The sequence below is a fragment of the Pongo abelii genome, chromosome 7, assembly GCF_028885655.2.
Source record: "Pongo abelii isolate AG06213 chromosome 7, NHGRI_mPonAbe1-v2.0_pri, whole genome shotgun sequence".
In the NCBI taxonomy this organism is placed as follows: domain Eukaryota; kingdom Metazoa; phylum Chordata; class Mammalia; order Primates; family Hominidae; genus Pongo; species Pongo abelii.
Window position 1 is genome coordinate 58,385,459 of NC_071992.2, and position 21,381 is coordinate 58,406,839.

Genomic DNA, 21,381 nt, shown 5'->3' on the forward strand with positions numbered 1-21,381 from the left:
TGCTTTGAACATGCTCAGCTATTGTCCGCAAACAACTGACTGGGTCAAATTTGAGATTGGACTTGCTGTGGACTTAATAATCAACCCTTTTTGGCTTTAAAATATGACTTGCCCTTTATTTCACTGTTCTCATTGTCTTTCCTAAACAGGCTGCTGACACTTTGTCTGTGAGGCAAAAAAGGAGAATTTATGATATCACCAATGTCTTAGAGGGAATTGACTTGATTGAAAAAAAGTCAAAAAACAGTATCCAGTGGAAGTAAGTTACAAACCAGCACCCTCTTCTCAAACCTTTATTTTTCTTCTCAATGCTCTGTAAAATTTGAACTTCCTGGTGTTTCTCTCTCCCAAATCCTCTATTTCAGTCAGGCCCCTCAGCTTTCCCTGAACACACCTCTCTGGGCCTCTTTGTCACTCCTGTGTGGGGTGTTCCCTTGCTCTCTTGGATGTTGGGTTTTCACTCTTAAAGTTCAAATCTTACTTTCTCCCTCAAGCTATTACTCATTTGGCACACATTGCATACTGTCTTGTGTTAATCTCTTCCTAACTCTTTACCCGTCCTTGAGAGCAAGAACTACTTTCATAGGAATTTGTACTTTGTAAATAGTAATTGATTGAAATGCATGTTGTCATAAATTGTGGCCTGGTTTTATGTTTGAATGTAACAACTTCTGTTCTTCTAATGTGTCCCCTTTGACCACAGTTTTTGTCTTGTTTTGTTTTAGCCAAAATTCCACGAAAACATTAAAAAATTGTAATTTATTTTACCAGCAACTCAGTCACATCCTGAGACTGCTAGGTGTGACTGATGAGCACACTCTTTTGGTACCTAGTCACCAACCAGTCTGGCCTTCCAGATGACAAAAAAACACTGTAGGGAAGATTGAGAATTTTTGTAATTTGGTTGTTCTTGCCAATAAATTTTCTAAGCAAGAGGTATGGTGTTTAAAATTTTTAAGGATTTTAGTGCTTGATTTTAAGAGTGTAAAGACTTCTGCCTTGAATATATTACTAAATAAGTCAGTTTTATTACAGTAAAAATTAAGTGATATTAACCTAGATCTGATACTGAGGATATTAATTCTCATATGTTTTTAAGAGGTGTAGGTGCTGGCTGTAATACTAAAGAAGTCATAGATAGATTAAGATTTCTTAAAGCTGAAATTGAAGATCTAGAAATGAAGGAAAGAGAACTTGATCAGCAGAAGTTGTGGCTACAGCAAAGCATCAAAAATGTGATGGACGATTCCATTAATAATAGGTATCCTTTTAAATAAGTTATGCATATACATATAGCTTTGGAATATGTATGTGTAAATTATTTCAGTCTGAAGATCATTCACTTTGTTTTTAGACAGTTAAGTTTTATAAGTAAATATGACATTTTAATTTTATTATATTCTTATAATATATACTAACATTTTCTAAATGTTAACTTTTTAAGTTATATAGTACAGATCCATTACCATTATTCCTGTGTTGCACTGAGGTGGAAAAAGAGATTCGTCGACTTATGGTCTACCTATTGATAGAATGCAGTATGCTAGCCAGTGTGCTTAGGAAATCTGTGACTATTAGAAGCCATTGTTAAGTACATATTTATTTTTAAATAATTATGTTCAGTGTTCTGAAGTATAAAATTCAGCAGCTCTCAAAGTTTTGAAAATTTTTCATTTAAAGATGGGATATCATGTGTCCACAATCAATCCTTGATACTTTCTGCCTAATATGAACCCCAAAATAGTTCCTACTGGAGAACAGGGGTATAAGTCAGGTGTGCCTATCACCAATATATATTGGGGCAAAAAGTTATTATATATAATACATATAATATCATATATAATATACAAAATATATATATTTATATATAATATATAAAAACATTATTTTATATATATATAAAAACACATATCCATGTGTTTCTTACCACTGTCTTCTCTTAGATATCTGTGATTCTCTTAGTTTAGGAACTTACCTGTACTCTCAAAAAAACTAACCACATTTTACCTTGTAGTACCTCATGAAATTTTGACTAATGTATACAATATAATTTACTTTTCACATTTTCCTGTATTTGGTGAACAAGTCCATTATCTCATTTGTTATTTCCTTTCAATGGATCAGAGCCCCTTAACAGTTGGAGAACAATGGGAGTTTTCAAGCTGTGTTCTGTGGAGCTCTGAAATTCAAAAGCCATTTATCTATTTTATCTTGGACTTCACTGCCCTGCTTTACAAGATGCTGGCCATTCCCATTGCCCCAACCATGGTTATGTGTGATATATATAAAGTTTTCTGTATCTTATGGTATTTTGACATCTCCACAAACCTTTCTGGCTGAGGAGAGACTGCCCATCCTGGGACTAGTCACTTCTTAGAAACAGCATGGGCTCATGTCCTTTGTAGGGACATGGATGAAGCTGCAAACCATCATTCTCAGCAAAGTATCACAAGGACAAAAAACCAAACACCACATGTTCTCACTCATAGGTGGGAATTGAACAATGAGAACACATGGACACAGGAAGGGGAACATCACACACTGGGCACTGTTGTGGGGTGGGGCGAGGGAAGAGGGATAGCATTAGGAGATATACCTAATGCTAAATGATGAGTTAATGGGTGCAGCACACCAACATGGCACATGTATACATATGTAACAAACCTGCACATTGTGCACGTGTACCCTAAAACTTAAAGTATAATAATAATAAAATTAAAAAAAAAAAGAAAGAAACAGCATGGGCTCAGCTAGGAGAATCCTTTGATATATAAACTAATCAGTCCAGGTCCAGACCTCCTCTCTCCAGTCCATACACCCCAGGTGGCAATATTCCTCTGCCTTAATCATCCCAGGTCCAGGTACCAGACAACTAGGGGACTACTTGCATAGCTTAGAGCCCACCAAAATTATCCAAACTAGGCAAAATGCAGTGGCTCACACCTGTAATCCCAGCACTTTTGGAAGCCAAGTTTGGCGGATCACCTGAGATCAGGAGTTTGAGACCAGCCTGGCCAACAGGGTGAAACCCTCTCCCTACTAAAAGTACAAAAACTAGCTGGGCATGGCAACGTGCATCTGTAATCCCAGCTACCAGGGAGCATAGGAGAATTGCTTGAACCCAGGAGGCAGAAGCTGCAGTGAGCCAAGATCACACTACTGCACTTCAGCTTGGGCGACAGAGCAAACTCCGTCTCAAAACAAAACCAAACAAAATTATCCAAACTAGCTAATCATAGTGTTCTCCCTACCCTGCATTTTTTTTTTTTTTTCCTCAGATGGAGTCACTCTGTTGCCCAGGCTGGAGTGCAGTGGCACAATCTTGGCTCACTGCAACCTTTACTCCCAGGTTTAAGCAATTCTTCTGCCTCAGCCTCCAGAGTAGCTGTGATTACAGGCGCTCACCACCATGCCCTTCTAAGTTTTGTATTTTAGTAGAGACGGGTTTCACCATTTCTAGACTAGACTTCTTTTTTTATCTGTCCATGTGTGGCAGCCCGTCTGTGCATATGGTCAGGCTGGTCTTGAACTCCTGACCTCAAGTGATCCACCTGCCTCAGCCTCCCAAAGTGCTGGGTGGCTTGAGCCACCATGCCCGGCCACCCTGCATTTCTTTTCCCAAGGAAACCCCAGTAAAAGCTCTGGGCTAATGCTTTCCCCTTGCTCCTGTCTTCTGCCTCCTGACCACCTTGTTGTCTTAACCATGTGGCCCTGAGTAGCCTGCCCTGCCTCCCGTCACTAGGACCTAAGAGTATAATACTTTGTTTTTCTGAGTCTTTCTTTTCCTCTGTGTCCTCTTGTGGCCATACCTGACCATTTAATACAAGAACAAAAAACAACAATCACAGAAAATTCCTGATGTGGAAGCTGATATGGTTGCTGTTGGCCTCCTTTTCCCCATCCATTCCCTTCCCCCAGAAACCTTTGCCTCCATGAAGAATGTGCACTGCTTTCCATCTCTCTCCTAAGGGTCCTCAAATGTCACAAAAATCAGAATGGCTTCTTCTAAGAGCAAAGGATGGGAACTCCTTTAATTGTCTTTACCTTTCTAGAGTAGATTTCTTTTTTTATCTGTCCATGGGTGGCAGTCCCTCTGTGCATATGGTCATTTAGTTATTTTGACCTTCAGATGTATTACCTTAATTTAAATGCCTACGGCTTGATATAAATGTTTTTCCTTAACTCCTATGACAGTACATTTTCCTATGTAACTCATGAAGACATCTGTAATTTCTTTAATGGTAAGTACCATTAGACTTTTCCTTGCATTCTTCCTCTCATCAACCGATTCAGTGGAGAGTGATTTAGAATTCCCTGTGCCCTTATCCTGTCATTTTCAGAAGTTGTGGACACAGTGTCTCACTCCACCATGCCATGTATTCATAGACTGCTTTTGTTTCTGTTTTCATGAGAATAGCTGCTTTTCACAGCATTCAGTTCATTAGCTCCACTGGTAGGCATCAACTGTGTGTGGAAGGGGAAGGGGACAGGGACAGAGGGCAAGCTAAATCAGGGCGGGATTAAGCAACTTTCATTGTCACACAGTCACAGAGTTAGTGACCAAACTTGAACTAGAACATGGTTCTCATCAGCACTGTTTATGAAACTATATGCAGCAAGTATATGCTGGTCTCAAATGACACTCAAAGAAACCATGAGGAAAGAATTAGGTGAATCCATCTTACAACCAGGAAACCTATTCCTATGCAATTTGCTGCCCCTGTGTTTTCTCCTTAAGATAACAATATCATGTTAATAATTATAGTTATTAATATAACTAAAATGGGGGGATGTGTGTTCCCAAAATTACAACCCAAGTAAAATGAAATTGTGCATATTTAAATTTATGTGTATTATCCACTCATTTAAAAAGATTCTGCCAAGTACCTCATCAAGTGGAATCTGACTTTCTATGTAAGACTATGTTGGAAATACGTATGGACCTATTGTTCTATTTTACCACTGTATTTACTGAGTTTTTTAAGGAAGTTTGCTGAGACTTCTGTTAATCTGCAACTCAACAGAGATTTGTTGTAGAATTTGGCTTCAAAAATAATAAAATCATTTAAGCTCAACATTTCACTGTCTCATACCTAATCTCCACTATCCTTAGTCCAATGAACAGTGTTATTTGAGGCTAAATGGTTTTAAGAATCTCAGACTTTACAGGAGTCTTAGTGAAAGCAAAATCAACTTGAGCTGAATTTGTTAATGAGAATCATACAACTAACCCATGTATAATACTGATATATGTATTACCTTATTTAATCCTCAAAATAAATCTATGCAGTAGGTTGTGTGTCCCCCATTTTATAGAATTGAAAACCAAAGCTCAAGGTCACCTAGTTTGGGACTGAACCAAACATTCTGATTCCAGAGCCCACATTCTTGCCACTATATTCCATGATCAACAGTATTTTATGTAACTTTATATTTATTTTTGACCAGGTGATACACTTTTGGCCATTCAGGCACCTTCTGGTACACAACTGGAGGTACCCATTCCAGAAATGGTATGTAGGATAACTTATATTTACATAAGTGGGAAAAATGAATCTACTGTCTCAAGAAGGATATTTTCTTTAGCTGAATGTGAGCTAATTGTGTAAACACTGTGAGTTAGTCAAGTTTTTATCTAAAAGTGTTGATAGCTGAATTTGTATGTCTTTAATTCCTTGGTAAAGTTATAGAACTAAATGAATCATAAATGATTTTAAAGATTATTGGCTATATCCTTAGTCATTTATTGATATCATTTAGCTCAAATAAAGTCAATTTTTAAAAAGTAATCAGAATGTTTTATCAAGTGATTTTTGTTTCACACAAAAATTAAAACTATTGTATAAAATTATCTTCAGGCTATGTGAATAAGGTGTGTATGAAACAAATGAATATTGTGTTTAGACTTGGGTCCTGTCCCTAAAATATCTATCCCCAAGTAACCAAATGATTTAAAATGATTTAACATTTTGATTAAATTATTTTAAATTTGAATTTTTTAAGATAGAAGATGTCAAGAAATGACTAATGATATGGCCAATAATCTATAAAAATCAGTTAAAATGACCACATTGGGCCGGGTGCAGTGGCTCACGCCTGTAATCTCAGCACTTTGGGAGGCCAAGGCAGGTGGATCACTTGAGGTCAGGAGTTTAAGACCAGACTGACCAACATGATGAAACCCCATCTCTACTAAAAATACAAAATTAGCCGAGCATGGTGGTGCACACCTGTAAACCCAGCTACTTGGGAGGCTGAGGCAGGAGAATTGTTTCAAGCCGGGAGGCAGCGGTTGCAGTGAGCCAAAATTGCGCCATTGCACTCCAGCCTGGGCAACAAGAGTGAACCTCTGTCTCAAAACAACAACAACAACAACACATCTACAATTGATATAAAAATTGCCACTGAGGAAAAAGTTCAATGTACATATCAACAATCAATTCCTTTAAATTAGGTCTTTTACAAAACATTGTCCGGCTTATTAAATCAAAGACATTTATTGACTATAAATGAGTTCCATGATTTTCATTTTCAGATTCAGATTTTTAAAAACAGACTAATTTGAAAGCAATAACCAAAAACGGGAGTAGAAAAAGATTACTATATGATCTACCTCCTTCCCCCACCCCCTTATTCTAAAAGTTTAAATTTAGGCATTTGTATTACTGGAGCCTGAAGCCTCAGGATACAGATTACTTTTTTCAGCTGGAAGAATGTTATATTTATTTCTCAGTAGGAGAAATTAGTTGTCTTTGTGCTTGCAGATGGGAAAAAAAAGAATTTGATTTGTGAAGCATGTTGAACTGACAAGATCTGTGGTGGCCAACCCCAGGGGATAAAGCTCCTGTATATGGGGAATACCTGGAGCATTGCTTTGCCCTGACCTATTATATAGTCACACATGGTAATATCGGACAGTTGCCAGAATCTACACCAGAGAGTTTTTGATGACTAGTGGTTCAGAGCCCTCAAAATTACATTCTACTCTATGTCTCTACTTTTGTGTTTTGACTTAATGACTTTATTGTGTTATGTGAATTTAGTAAGTCCCTAGTAGCTTTGCCTGTCTTATTTTACTGTCTTAAGTTAGCTAGAAATATTAATAATTGTATATTTGTTTATACCCAATAACTTCAAAGGGTCAGAATGGACAAAAGAAATACCAGATCAATCTAAAGATTCATTCAGGACCTATCCATGTGCTGCTTATAAATAAAGAGTCGAGTTCATCTAAGCCCGTGGTTTTTCCTGTTCCCCCACCTGATGACCTCACACAGCCTTTCTCCCAGTCCTTGACTCCAGTGACTCCACAAAAATCCAGCATGGCAGCTCAAAATCTGCCTGAGCAACATGTCTCTGAAAGAAGCCAGGCTCTGCAGCAGACATCAGCTACAGATATATCTTCAGGTGGGTTCAGAGCCTTTCTTTTGTAAATTAGAGAGGGAGAAACATAAAAACAGGTTGGCTATCTCTTATCCAAAGTGATTATGACCAGAAATGTCCCAAGCACTTTCAAATTTTTGGAATATTTGCATATACATAATATCTTGGGGATAGGACCCAAGTCTAAACACAATATTCATTTGTTTCATACACAGCTTATTCAAATAGCCTGAAGATAATTTTATACCATAGTTTTAATTTTTGCATGAAACAAAGTATTGACTGTGGCTTGACTGCAACCTATCACAAGGTCAGGTGTGGAATTTTCCATTTGTGGCATATATAGATGTCAGCTTTTACCTGGAGTTTACTTGGTAATGTTATTTTATCTCTCTTAGTAAGTCTAGGATAAATTAGTGAAATATGTTCCAACTATCTTTAAGTATAGACCATAGTGACTTACGCCTCTTGTTTCTCCATATTCTTTGGTATACTTTTTATTTGGGAAGCTTAGTTTTACAGAAGTGATAAATGGTCTCAACTCCAATTATGTAGGAAATCTTACTTTCCTCAGTTGTTTCATTTATGAAATTTTAAAAAGCTAAAACATTTCACACTGGGTATCAGGAGTAGAGAGCACAACTCTTAATTTGGCAGTATCTTACTGATTCCAAATAAAGGGACCATGGTAGGCAATCTCTCACTGACTACAGAATGAATGAATGGTGCCAATATAGATATCATATTGCAGATAATTTAAAACTATATTGTATATAATACAAATTGTTTATTTTACCTCTAAGATGTGTCTCATTGCTAAAATGGGAGTTCACAGGTTAAAAGTGATGCTAACAAGATCTAACTGGACATGGAATGTTTTTTAGCTTCTTTTTGCCCACATCTATTCTTTTCCTTCCCCTATAAATATGTCTATACTATAGGCCATTAGGGTGCACAATAGAAAATGTAGTCCTGGCTGGGCGCAGTGGCTCACACCTGTAATCCGAGCAATTAGGGAAGCCAACACAGGCAGATTACCTGAGGTCAGGGGTTCAAGACCAGCCTGGCCAACCTATAGTGAAGCCCTGTCTCTACTAAAAAATACAAAAATTAGCTGGGCGTGGTGGCGCACACCTGTAGTCCCAGCTACTTGGAAAGCTGAGGCAGGAGAATTGCTTGAACCCAGGAGTTGGAGGTTGCAGTAAGCCGAGATCGCGCCACTGTACTCCAGTCTGGGCGACAGAGTAAGACTATGTCTTAGAAAAAAAAAAAGAAAGAAAGAAAATGTAGTCCTTAAAAAGCTTACAATCTAATTAGAATATAAAGCAGACAAGCTTTACGTGGGTTTTACATGGGTAAGCTTAGACACAATTAACACATTGGCTTCAACAAAGTGTTTTTAAAAAGTGAGTATTCTGCTTTTATGGTTTCATATTTGGAAATCCTAACTAAGGAAAGTAATTTTGGGCCACATTAGAGCGGGCCTTGAATTTCAGAGTAGTTAGGATATTTATCCAATAAACCAGTGAAGATCTGTGACCAAGAAAATAGCATAATTAGCTATAATGGTGCACACAGGAGTAATATGATTAGGAAAGATGGTTTTGGCCCTGGGAAGCAGAATTCAGAGGCAATGGAAACTAGACGTTTGCAGTTATGCAATTGAGAGAACATTAGGGCTAAAACAAGGGCCAAGAGTGGTGGGGCTCATGCCTGTAATCCCAACACTTTGGGAGGCCGAGGCAGGTACACTGCTTGAGCCCAGGAATTTGAGACCAACCTGGGCAATACAGTGAGACCCTATCTCTAAAAAAAAAAAAAATTAAAAATTAGCTAGGCATTGTGACGTGTGCCTGTGGTCCCAGCTACTGGGGAGGGAGGCCAAAGTGGGAGGATTGCAAGCCTGGGAGGTCAAGGCCACAGTGAGCCATGACAGCACGTAATGTACACCAGCCTGAGTGACAGACAGAGATCCTGTCTCAAAATAAATAAATAAATAAAAAGGCTAAAACAGTGATTACAGTGAGATCGGGAAGAGAAATAATGAACAGATCTGAGAAACACTGTAGGCAAAATAACATTTGATGTGTGAGATCTGGAGATAAAGTTAACAGGAGGAATGGAAAGTGATGTTGAAGTTTTAAGGTTCAATAACTGGGAGAATTATGAAACTACTGACCAAAACTGAGTCAGTTTTGGTAGAATGATGCTGAGGTGATTTTTTGTTGTTGTTGTTTTTTGTTTTTTTTTTGACAGGGTCTCACTTTGTCAGCCAGGCTGGAATGCAGTGGCGTGATCTCAGCTCAGTGCAGCCTCAACCTCCTGGGCTCAAGTGATCCTTCCCACCTCAGTCTCCCAAGTAGTTGGGACCATAGGTACGTGCCACCAATGTCTGGCTAATTTTTTTTGTATTTTTTGTAAAGATGGATTTCACTATGTTGCCCAGGCTGGTCTGAACTCCTGAGCTCAAGCAATCCATCCGCCTCACTCAGCCTCCCAAAGTGCTAGAATTATAAGCATGAGCCACCATGCCTGGCAGATAATGAGCCTTTTGGTCTTCCTCTTGAGTTTGGAAGTTTAAAAGTAATGCCAGGCATAGAGTAGGTGCTCATGAAAACAACCTGTCCACAAAGTACTAGTACTTTATATAAATGTGCACATCAGTCAAGCTGCTGCTGTGACTACTTGTGTTTAAACATAAGTATCTTTTTCTGTTAACAGAAATGTAACAAAACTTTATTACTGTTTCCAGCAGGATCTATTAGTGGAGATATCATTGATGAGTTAATGTCTTCTGATGGTAAGTAGGTTAAAATTTTACTAACTCATATATCAGTAATGCTTTTGTGGAATTTATAAGTGAAACATAATTTAAAAGAAATGAACATATATTTGCCACCTGCTTTACTATGAAGATTCATGAAAATTCTCCCTTAACACTTACAGTAAGTAATAGGCATCCTTCAGAATTTATTTCTCTTTGCTTGCATTTTGAAGGAAAGGAATCCATATGGGGATACTTCTCACCTTCTTTGAAAATAAACTGTTAGCCCTTTCCACTCCTGAAGGATCTGGTCCAAGAAGAGTAAAATAACTTGTCTAAATCAGCAAGTGATCTGAACACCTGCTTTTGTAAATACCCCTACCCGGGCCAATTTCAAGCTGCCAATGTGAAGTCACTGAATTAGTATTAATATTAACCACGTTGTCATCTAACCTGAAAAATTATTAAATATCAGTTAGCTACAATATGCTAATTACTTTAATAATTTCTCTCCTTCTGTAAGTTCTTGGATCAGAGTCCTAGTTCCTAACAAATATAGTAGAAACCTACGAAGTGGTAGCAATTAAGTTAGCAATGTTATAGTAACTAGAGATGTACTAAACATATATGTAGAAGCAGAGAACATCAGCAAACTTTGTAAGTCCAATTCATTCTTCTGTTTGCAAAGTGGCAAACAGAACACTTTCATTAGTGTTCTGTTGTGTGTTTGTTTTTTTTTTAGGCAGAGTCTCCCTCTGTCATCCAGGCTGGAGTGTCATCTAGGCTGAGTGCAGTGGCACGATCTCAGCTCACTGAAACCTCCACCTCCCAGGTTCAAGTGATTCTCCTGGCTCAGTCTCCTGAGTAGCTGGTATGACAGGCGCCTGCCACCACACATGGCTACTTTTTGTATTTTTAGTAGAGACGGGGTTTCACCATGTTGGCCAGGCTGGTCTCGAACTCCTGGCCTCAGGTGATCCACCTGCCTCTGCCTCCCAAAGTGTTGGGATTACAGGCATGAGCCACTGCACCTGGCCTCATTAGAGCCTTTTAGTTATATTACCTTAGTGATAAGTTCAACCAATAAACAATTTAACTTCTAGGCCGGGCGCGGTGGCTCACGCCTGTAATCCCAGCATTTTGGGAGGCCAAGGTGGGCACATCACGAGGTCAGGAGATAGAGACCATCCTGGCTAACATGGTGAAACCCCATCTCTATTAAAAAATACAAAAAATGAGCCAGGCATGGTGGCGGGTGCCTGTAGTCCCAGCTACTCAGGAGGCTGAGGCAGGAGAATGGCATGAACCCGGGAGGTGGAGCTTGCAGTGAGCCGAGATCAAGCCACTGCACTCCAGCCTGGATGACACAGGGAGACTCCATGTTAAAAAAAAAAAAAAAGAAAAAAAGAAAAATTTAACTTCTATTTCTCTATCTAGTATCAATAATCAATGTATAAATTGTTACTAAATGAGAATCTTTCAAAATACACATTACACAAGTCTTTAATTTGGAATGATGTATTTGAGAGTATTTTGTTAAAGATCATTTACTGTATGTAGAAACCATCTTTAACACTGAATTTGTTTTTTGTTTGCAGTGTTTCCTCTCTTAAGGCTTTCTCCTACCCCGGCAGATGACTACAACTTTAATTTAGATGATAATGAAGGAGTTTGTGATCTGTTTGTTGTCCAGATACTAAATTATTAGATTCAATGGAAACTTGGGACTGTTATCTACCTCTAACTGTGTAACATTTTAGACTTCTTAATAACCTAAGTATTTAAAATAATGAATGTAACACCTCTTTTAGTTCACTGATTCTGAAGTGTTCTTCCCTAATACTTTCTTTACTTCACAAAACTTCAACCATAAAAACAAAGGGCTCTGATTGCTTTAGGGGATAAATGATTTAATATCCACAAACCTCCCCACTCCCAAAAGTAACTAGATTCTGGATTTCAACTTCTAATTGTGAATCCTTCTGTTTTTTCTTCTTACAAGAGGAAAGTTAAAGGACACTACAAGTCATCAAAAACAAGTTGGCCAAGGACTCATTACTTGTTTGTCTTATATTTTTACTGCCACTAAACTGCCTGTATTTCTGTATGTCCTTCTATCCAAACAGACATTCACTGCCACTTGTAAAGTGAAGGATGTAAACGAGGATATATAACTGTTTCAGTGAACAGATTTTGTGAAGTGCCTTCTGTTTTAGCACTTTATCACATTTTGTTGACTTCTGACATTCCACTTTCCTAGGTTATAGGAAAGACATGTTTATGTAGTTTGTTTTCAAAATGTGCCAATGCCTGTACATTAACAAGATTTTTAAAAATAAAATTGTATAAAACATTTAATTTATTGGTCTTTGTGAAGAATTAGATGCATCACCACTATATTACAACAGAGCCATTAATCTTGTAGCTTCATCAACATTAACAGGTTTGCTTTCATGACGCTGCTGAGGAATCTGAAAGGAGAAAGTATTGTATTTAAAAACGTAGACAACAATAGCAGACAAATGACTTATATAAGCTGTTATTCAATTTAATTTTCCTAGTCATATCTTTGGAAGTAGAACAGTAAATCTGTATATTCAGACAATGTTTTAGAGTCTGAATATGCTATTTATACTATAGAGCCTAGTACTAGAGAGCCAGTACCAAGAAAGACACTCAACTTACAGGCTTTGAAAACTTGGAGTTTAATTTACTAGCCTCAATTTGTTAGCCATAAAAAAAGCAAATGATTTCTGCTTACCAGTTCTTTCTGCAGAGGTTCAAGTGAAGTGCTTTTTGAGAAATGTGCAAGTTCCTTTTGTACATTTACAAAAGCTTTATTTACTCTGTTAACTTTTTCCTCATTCATAATGTTTATCTTTTAAAAAAGAAAAAAAAGCATTAATCTATGATCTCATAACCATTAAAGATAAGATATATTCAACCTTAACCCATTAAATCTAAAATCTAAAAACTCTTACCAACAAATTAGGAATAATTCACTCAAAAATTCTTATAGTCTTATTGGGAAATTACAGACAAAAAGTTTTGATTTTTAAAAAATGGGATTTATGTGGATATGCCTCACACTTATGTTACAGAAGGCCAAGATATGTGACTGTGATACTGTGATTCATAATAAGATATATACATATATTTGGTCTTTGTCCTCATTTCCCGTCATACAGCTTTTTAAATCACTGTATTAAGAGGCATAACAGTGTCTTTTTATTGCTAATGAGATGGCTGGCAGCTGGGAGTCTCTAGATAGCCTCAGGAGGAGGGCTAGTCAGATAAAAACCAGGGTTGGAGGATTAGGACTTTCTGCTCCAGAGAGAGGAGTCGGGAAAAAGGTTAAGCCCATCACTAACGGCCAATGATTTAATGAATTATGCCTACATAATGAAGCCTCCATAAATCTACAGAAGAACTGGGTTCAAAGAGCTTCTGGATAGCTGAACACATGAGGGCTCCTAGAAAGTGGCATGCCCAGAGAGAGCAGGGAAGCTCCATGCCCCTTCCCATGTACCTTGCTCTCTGCACCTCTTCCATCTGGCTATGCATCTGTCTCCTTTGTAATATCCTTTATAATAAACTGGTAAAAGTATTTTCCTGGGTTCTGCAAGCTGCTCTAGAAAATTAATCAAACCCAAGGAGGGGGTCATGGGACCCTTTATTTATAGCTGGTTGGTGAGAAGCACAGGTAAAACATCTGGGACTTGTGATTGTCACTGGAAGTTGGGGAGAGGCTTAGGACTCAAGGAATCTGACGCTATCTCCAGGTCAGCAGTGTCAGATTTCAATTAAAGGACACCCAGCTGCTGCCTGCTGAAGATTCATCTGCTGAATTGTTAGGTGTGGGGGAAACCACCCCACAAATCTAGTATTAGAAGTGTTGAGTGACCATATGAGAGTGACAATAAGAGAAACTGAGTTGCTTTTTTCCTGTATCCTTATAGTGACCAAAATCTTTCTAGGCTACAGTGCTGTCATCCCGCATCTATACAAGAAACCTGGATCAAATACTTTTAGTCCCTTCTAACATAACAGTACATCTCTGAATCCTTCCTGGACCTTCTTGTCTTAATGGAAGACCCCTGATGACAGCTTCCCTTGCAGTCCTCCTCTTTTGAGTGTAACAGAGGTAGGGGTGGTGCTCTTGTTCTTCACTGCTGCTGCCGCCAAACAATTTCTCCTTCAAAACCCTTACCTCCTTTGCACTTTATGCTGCCTACCCATAGATCTCTCTCTTAGATTCTACCTGGTGGCATATATAAAAGTTCTAGTACCTCCTGTCCAAATAAAATAATCTTCCTCAAATACACCAAGCTTTTCCCTAGCTCAGGGCCTCTGCACTGGCTATTTTTCTTTGCCTCGAACCCACCACTCCCAACACTTCCTGGCTCTTTGCATTGCTAGCTCTTTATCATTCTAGTCTTGGTTTCAATGTTTCAACTATGAAGACTGTCCTATATAAACTGTCATCCCCAAAACCCCCACCATCTGCTTAATTTCATTCCTAGCATTTATAAAATCATGAAACTATTCAACCAAAAAGCTTAACTCAGCTAGCTCATGAAAGTTGAAAGATGAAATGTTAGAATTCTAAGGATTATTATAATTAAACTGAGTCCTGGAGAGCTGACTCCATCTACTACTGAAACTTGAAAACATTTTCTTAAAAATTTTTCTTAAAAGAATCTAGTTAATCTTGAAGAAATTTCTCAGGTATTTTGAAATATAGACAAAGAAAAGAAAGAAACCCCTTTCAAATTGTGCATTTCAATAAATATTTTTTATCTTCATTTTACAAGTTTTTGTTTGAATTGCAGATGTCTTCAAAGAGACAAGAATTACTGAGGAGAAAAAGAATGGGTGCTCACTGACATCCCATGTCTTGCCTCTATTAATACATTCTTGTATTTGAGTTTAGAGATAAGAACTGTTTCCCATACTATGGTTTTTAAATGAGTTCTATGCTTCAGTAAATTATTAAATTGAAGCTTCACACATTTGTAGTTAAAATGTTTATTTCTTTTCAACATTTGTTTTCAAGAAAGGGAGGTTGTTTTTCTTCCTTTTTTTATATATTTTTTTAGACAAATGCTTGAAACCATCCTTACCTTTCTAGGAAAAATGAAGAACCTTTTTAAAAAGTCATAGCCCACAGTTGTTCAGTAGCTTAAAATGACACTTTGCTTGTAAACAATAAAGTCAGAGTACTTAACTAATACTCACCTTCTTAAGATTAGTGGTAACTGGTTTTGCTTTGTTTTTAGCCTTAAAGTTTTTTTGGCTGGCTATGTGAAATACATTCCTGGACTTCGGCCCTCTTAATTTGTTCTTGGCCATTGTCTAGAAAAGAAAATAAATTCAATTAAATTGCCCACATTTATGAACCGTAAGTCAATTTTAACTTTTTAAAGGTACCAATTAAATCTAAAAAATTCCATCTTACTCTTGATTATTTTTAAAGTTGGTGCATATATTATTTCCATGTCTTTCACTCCTAGTAGATTTTCTGCTCTTTGAGTACAGAGTAGCTAATTCTTCCCTGTATCCCCAGTAATGGGCCCATAGGAGGCATCCAATTAATATCTGCTGGTTGAATTCACTAATATCATCAACACAATAACTGTTATTCTCAGCAGTACCTCACCACCCATCCTTCTGTTAGTCTATATACTACTATGCTATTCTGGTTCCTATCATACTTTAGAGACTGATTCTGCCTCCTTCTTGACTTCTTTTTTATTCCTTTTTACTCTCCCCACTTTCTCTCCTGTGCATCCCATCAAAATCAGTCCTTAATCCTCCATTTCCTACCTCCCTTTCTCCCTTAATTTACTTTTATGACTTCCATATTACCTCTACGTCAATGGCCCTTGCCTTGAAATGTTGGATATTGTCTTTCCTCCGTAGCTAGAGATGAATTAAGCCAGTAAATTCTACCTTAAAACATCTCTCAGATCTGTCTTTAATAATGTATATGAGGAATAATTTTTAAAATATTAAGTTAACATGTATTGAGCTTTTATTGTATGTACAAGCACTACACTAATGTGCTTTAACTCATTTACTCCTTACAACAACCCTTTGTAATAAGTACTATTATCCCCATTTTAAAGATTAAAATTAAAAAACTGACACAAAGAGAAGTTAATTTGCCCAATGTCACACTGTCATTAACCAGGAGATGCCAGGACTTACAGCCAGGAAGACTAGATCAGAGCTAACGTTATGTTGTATTGCACTTCATGTATAAATATAAAAGCTATACAAAAACATGGTGTAATATTGCTTAGTTCAGGACTGGGTTCCTGTTGAAGTCCCTAGGTCCATTTGTTCAAACCACTGTTTGTCAAACTATGCCCATGGACCAAATCAGGCCAAGCACCTCTCCTTGTAAGTAAAGTTTAATTGGAAGCCAAGTGCAGGCGCGGTGGCTCACACCTATAATCCTAGCACTTTGGGAGGCGAAGGCAGAGACCAGCCTCACCATGGTGAAACCCTGTCTCTACTACAAATACAAAAATTAGCTGGGCGTAGCGGCACATGCCTATGATCCCAGCTACTCGGGAGACTGAGGAAGGAGAATCACTTGAATCCAGAAGGCGGAGGTTGCAGTGAGCCAAGACTGCACCAGTGCACTCCAGCCTGAATGACAGAGCAAGACTCTGTCTCAAAAAAATTAATTAATTAAAAAATAAAGTTTAATTGGAATACAGTTATGTCCATTCAATCATGGGCTGATATGGCTGCTTTCCTGCTATAACTATGACCCACAAAGTCCGAAATATTTAGTGTCCGACCTTTAACAGAAAGTCTGCCAACCCCTGGCTTAAGCCATCTGCACAGTGGCTATCTGGCACCAAGCTATGCGATCGACCTTCCCATTGTTAAAAACCAACAGTTTTCCCAATGTATAAGGGGCAACGTGCCTTGGCTTGGCATATTACTGGCACGCTGAATGTACCCTAAATCTGCCACATATATCTCCTGTTACGTCTCTATAAACTCTGCTCTAGCCAGCCTGGTCTAACTGTTCTCCTGCACAGACACCTTGAACATTCTTCCTTTTTTTCCTTTGCTCGGTCGTAGCCTTGACTGAAATTTATATCTTCCTTCAATGTAGCCTTACTACATTTTAAGTAATTAAGGAACTACTTAACCGAAACAGCAATGCTTTTGAACCCCAACAGTATTCCTCCTACTTAAAAAAGAATGCAGTAGAAAATACATGGTTATTACAGAAGATGCAAGAAATAAAATATGCATAATAAAATACCTCAAATGAAGTAATCTAAAATCATTCCAGGCCGGGAGCGGTGGCTGATACCTGTAATCCCAGCACTTTCGGAGGCCGAGGCGGACGGATCACTTGAGGTCAGGAGTTCGAGACCACCCTGGCCAACATGATGAAACCCCGTTTCCACGAAAAAAATAAAAATTACCCGGGCGTGGTGACGCGCGCCTGTAATCCCAGCTACTCGGGAGGCTGAGACACGAGGAGGCGGAGGTTTCAGTGAGCCGAGACCGCGCCACTGCACACCAGCCTGGGCGACAGACTGAGACTCAGTCTCAATAAAAATAAAAATTAAAATAAAATTATTACAATAGTAACCAAAATCCAATCATTCATCTAGTATATATTAATCAGTTGCTATATGCCAGGTGTGGTAGTCACAAACCTGGTATACACAAAAAATATATATGGAACATAAATAATGACAGTATATATACGAAACATACACAGACTTGATAGGTATATTGTACATGACACTACCTATAATATATACACATGGACCATGAACAGACAGTCTACAAGTGGAGGAGAGGTTTACTAGGGCTGTAGACCTGAGCAAGGTTCCTGGAGAAAGTAATACACCAGTGGCGGTGTGCGAGTGGAAGGAAATTCTCTGAAAACCACGTAGAAACTGATCATGAAAGACACAGTCGGAAACTGGGACCGCGTCAGGAGATGAAAGGCCAACAAGCACCGGGGTTTCCGGCCTGCTACCCAGTAGGGCTGCCCGAGGTAGAGCGCGATGGAACCGTGCCTACAGGCCACAGCGGTATGAGACCAGCCCAATCCAACCCCGACCCCTGCAAACTTCACGCCAGCCCTCCAGAAAACTTAATTTATTAAACTCTCACCAGCAATTTAATACTTGCGTGTAGCTTTTTAAGCTCCAGGTGACACCATCTGGCACGTACGCCGTCTAGGAAGTTCCGGGGAGAATGAACCAGTCAGGATTCCGCTCACGAGCCGTAGCTCCACCCACTGAATGGAGCCCCGTCCACAGGCGGAAGTCCCGCCCATAGGGCGAGTTCCCACCCACCTGGCATTGTCCCGCCCATAGAGCCAACTCTAAGGAGCAAGGTGCAGTGAGAAAGCGAAGCCCAACCCATAGAGCGAGGTTCGGAAGTTCAGTCTCATTAGCATCCCTTGTCTTCCGCGGTGTTGCAGACTTATCCTCAGCTCAAGCGAGTTTGGGGCTATAGAGCCAGCCAAGTCTCTACTTCCTGGCGTGGGTACTTGTGCAGAAACTGCCCGAGGTGCTTCTGAGACTGCACAGTGAAGACCGCGGCACTGGAGGTCAGCGCTCCGCTGCGGACTCCCGGTTAACTCTGCTACTCTCCCAGGAGGAGGCGCTGTGCACCTCTGGGTGGTTTCCTGGGTTCGGCTGGTGGTAGAGGGAACCTTGAGGTTGGAAAAGATCTAGAGCTATAATCTCCGAAAGGAAGATTTGTAATGCACTGCGAGTTAGAAATGCTTTTCTCATTGCAGCCTCCACGTTTCAAAAAGAGAATTTTTGACAGCACTGCAAAGGCACAAGAAACCAGGCACAGTATAAAACATACAAATAAAACAGGTACCAGGAACTTAAAACATTCAACCCATAACATCATCTAGGTTTTTCTGCTTTAAGAAAATTGACTCAATTCTTCCAAGAGAAAAACCCTATTAAAGCTAAATTTTCACATGTGCCTCTGTGAAGCGGTGGGTCGCCCCTCCACACCTGTGGGTGTTTCTCGTTAGGTGGAATGAGAGATGTAAGGCTGACTGTAGACATACTCGGGATCTCTCGTCGACTTGTCCTCAATGACCACGCTCGAGCGTACCTTCACCCTAGAGAAAAGCCTCCAAGTTGGGCACCAGATGAAGGGGGAAATGTGGGGAAAAGCAAGAGAGATCAGGTTGTTAATATGTCTGTGTAGAAAGAAGTGGACATAAGAGACTCCATTTTGTTCTGTACTAAGAAAAATTCTTCTGCCTTGAGATGCTGTTAATCTGTGACCTTACCCCCAACCCCATGCTCTCTGAAACATGTGCTGTGTCATACTCAGGGTTAAATGGATTAAGGATTGTGCAAGATGTGCTTTGTTAAACAAATGCTTGAAGGCAGCATGCTCCTTAAGAGTCATCACCACTCTCTAATCTCAAGTACCCAGGGACACAAAAACTGCGAAGGCCACAGAGATCTCTGCCTAGGAAAGCCAGGTATTGTCCAAGGTTTCTCCCCATGTGATAGTCTGAAATATGGCCTCGTGGGAAGGGAAAGACCTGACCGTCCCCCAGCCCGACATCCGTAAAGGGTCTGTGCTGAGGAGGATTAGTATAAGAGGAAGGCATGCCTCTTGCAGTTGAGACAAGAGGAAGGCATCTGTCTCCTGCCTGTCCCTGGACAATGGAATGTTTTGGTATAAAACCCGATTGTACGTTCCATCTACTGAGATAGGGAAAAACCGCCTTAGGGCTAGAGGTGAGACATGCGGGCAGCAATACTGCTTAGCAAAGCATTGAGATGTTTATGTGTATGCATATCTAAAGCACAGCACTTGATTCTTTACCTTGTCTATGATGCAAAGACCTTTGTTCATGTGTTTGTCTGCTGACCCTCTCCCCACTATTGTCTTGTGACCATGACACATCCCCCTCTCTGAGAAACAGCGACAAATAATCAATAAATACTAAGGGAACTCAGAAGCCAGAGGGATCCTCCATATGCTGAATGCTGGTCCCCTGGGTCCCCTTATTTCTTTCTCTATACTTTGTCTCTGTGTCTTTTTCTTTTCCAAGTCTCTCGTTCCACCTAACGAGAAACACCCACAGGTGTGGAGGGGCGACCCACCCCTTCACCTCTATTTATTTTGTTGAGGTCATAGGAAAAACTGGATTTCAAACAAACGTAGATGTAAGAATTAAATAGAGGAGAGAAGCACGAAGGGTGGTTTTATAGTCAACAGGGACAGGTTTATTTTAAATAAACCTGAGACTGGTGGCTGGCCAAGTTAGGTCAGAGCCACACTCTCTTACAGACTAAGAGTTTTTAAGGATTCAGGGTGGGAGAGTTTAACAGAGGCTTGGACTGCTTCTGTGTCTCTTTGCTGTGCTTATCTGGGAGGGAGAGTTGTGTGTCTATTGCCATACATCTTTCTGCAGCTGCAGGCATACCAGCAGCTAAAAGTCTGCTTTTAGCTTCCCTATCTTAGTACACCTGAAGGGAAAGGAATGTGCTTATTAAGGCCCACTGTTTCACTGGGGCCCATTGTATGAGGGTGAGGTTTGGTAGTTACCCAAGAGACTTTCCCCCTACTTCACACTGTGCCTGAGCTGTCTTATCTGTGTTTTACTGACTGCTCTTTCTATCTGCTTGTAATTAGAAGAGAAGTGATTTCCTTGAGATTCATGAGGCTAGAAAGGGAGCTGGAAATTAAAAGTGGCAGTGTTTGTCCGAGATGACGGTGCTCCTGCTCTGTCAGAAAAACTGTCATTTATATGCCATTTTGTAGCTTACAAAAGATTTCAGCCTATACTATGCTCAAAATAGGGTGATAAAACCACTCCTCTTTTGCAAGTGATGATACTACTAAGGTTCAAAGTTTAAGCCATTTGCTGGCAGCCACACAACTAACTAGAAATTGACAAAGCCAGACAGTTTTGTAAAACTAAGCATTTTTTTAAAACAGTTTTTAAAAAGTTTTTGTAAACTTAATAATTCGCAAATCCACATTGGTTAGCACTTGGTCAAGTCCTCTTTCCAACAAACCAGGCTCTTGCCTGCTTACAGAAAGATTAGCAATTTTTGCAATAAATCACTTAATTATGTTTATGCCCATCACACACAAAAAATTAAGGAGTAGAATATACTAAGGGAAGAGGAATAATTGCTTGCCAATGTATGTTTATTCAAACTTTTACATTCTTTCTGAAGATCCACCTGTTAAAA

General features: G+C 39.3%; 2 protein-coding genes across 2 annotated transcripts; one reads left to right on the forward strand and one right to left on the reverse strand.

Annotated features, from left to right (window-relative positions):
* The first annotated feature begins 4,922 nt into the window (after window positions 1-4,922).
* LOC129060984 (transcription factor E2F5-like) lies at window positions 4,923-12,024 on the forward strand. The gene is made up of 5 exons (XM_063726384.1): window positions 4,923-4,935; window positions 5,449-5,513; window positions 7,140-7,407; window positions 10,136-10,183; window positions 11,746-12,024. The coding sequence occupies exons 1-5, from the start codon at window positions 4,923-4,925 to the stop codon at window positions 11,853-11,855; spliced, it is 504 nt and encodes a 167-aa protein (XP_063582454.1). The 3' UTR covers window positions 11,856-12,024.
* A 464-nt stretch (window positions 12,025-12,488) lies between these two features.
* Window positions 12,489-18,411, reverse strand: LOC129060973 (ribosomal biogenesis factor). Its single transcript, XM_054561548.2, has 4 exons — window positions 18,305-18,411; window positions 15,386-15,502; window positions 12,909-13,025; window positions 12,489-12,618 (listed from the first exon to the last, which is right to left on the reverse strand). The coding sequence occupies exons 2-4, from the start codon at window positions 15,497-15,499 to the stop codon at window positions 12,547-12,549; spliced, it is 303 nt and encodes a 100-aa protein (XP_054417523.2). The 5' UTR covers window positions 15,500-15,502; window positions 18,305-18,411; the 3' UTR covers window positions 12,489-12,546.
* Between the last annotated feature and the right edge of the window lie 2,970 nt (window positions 18,412-21,381).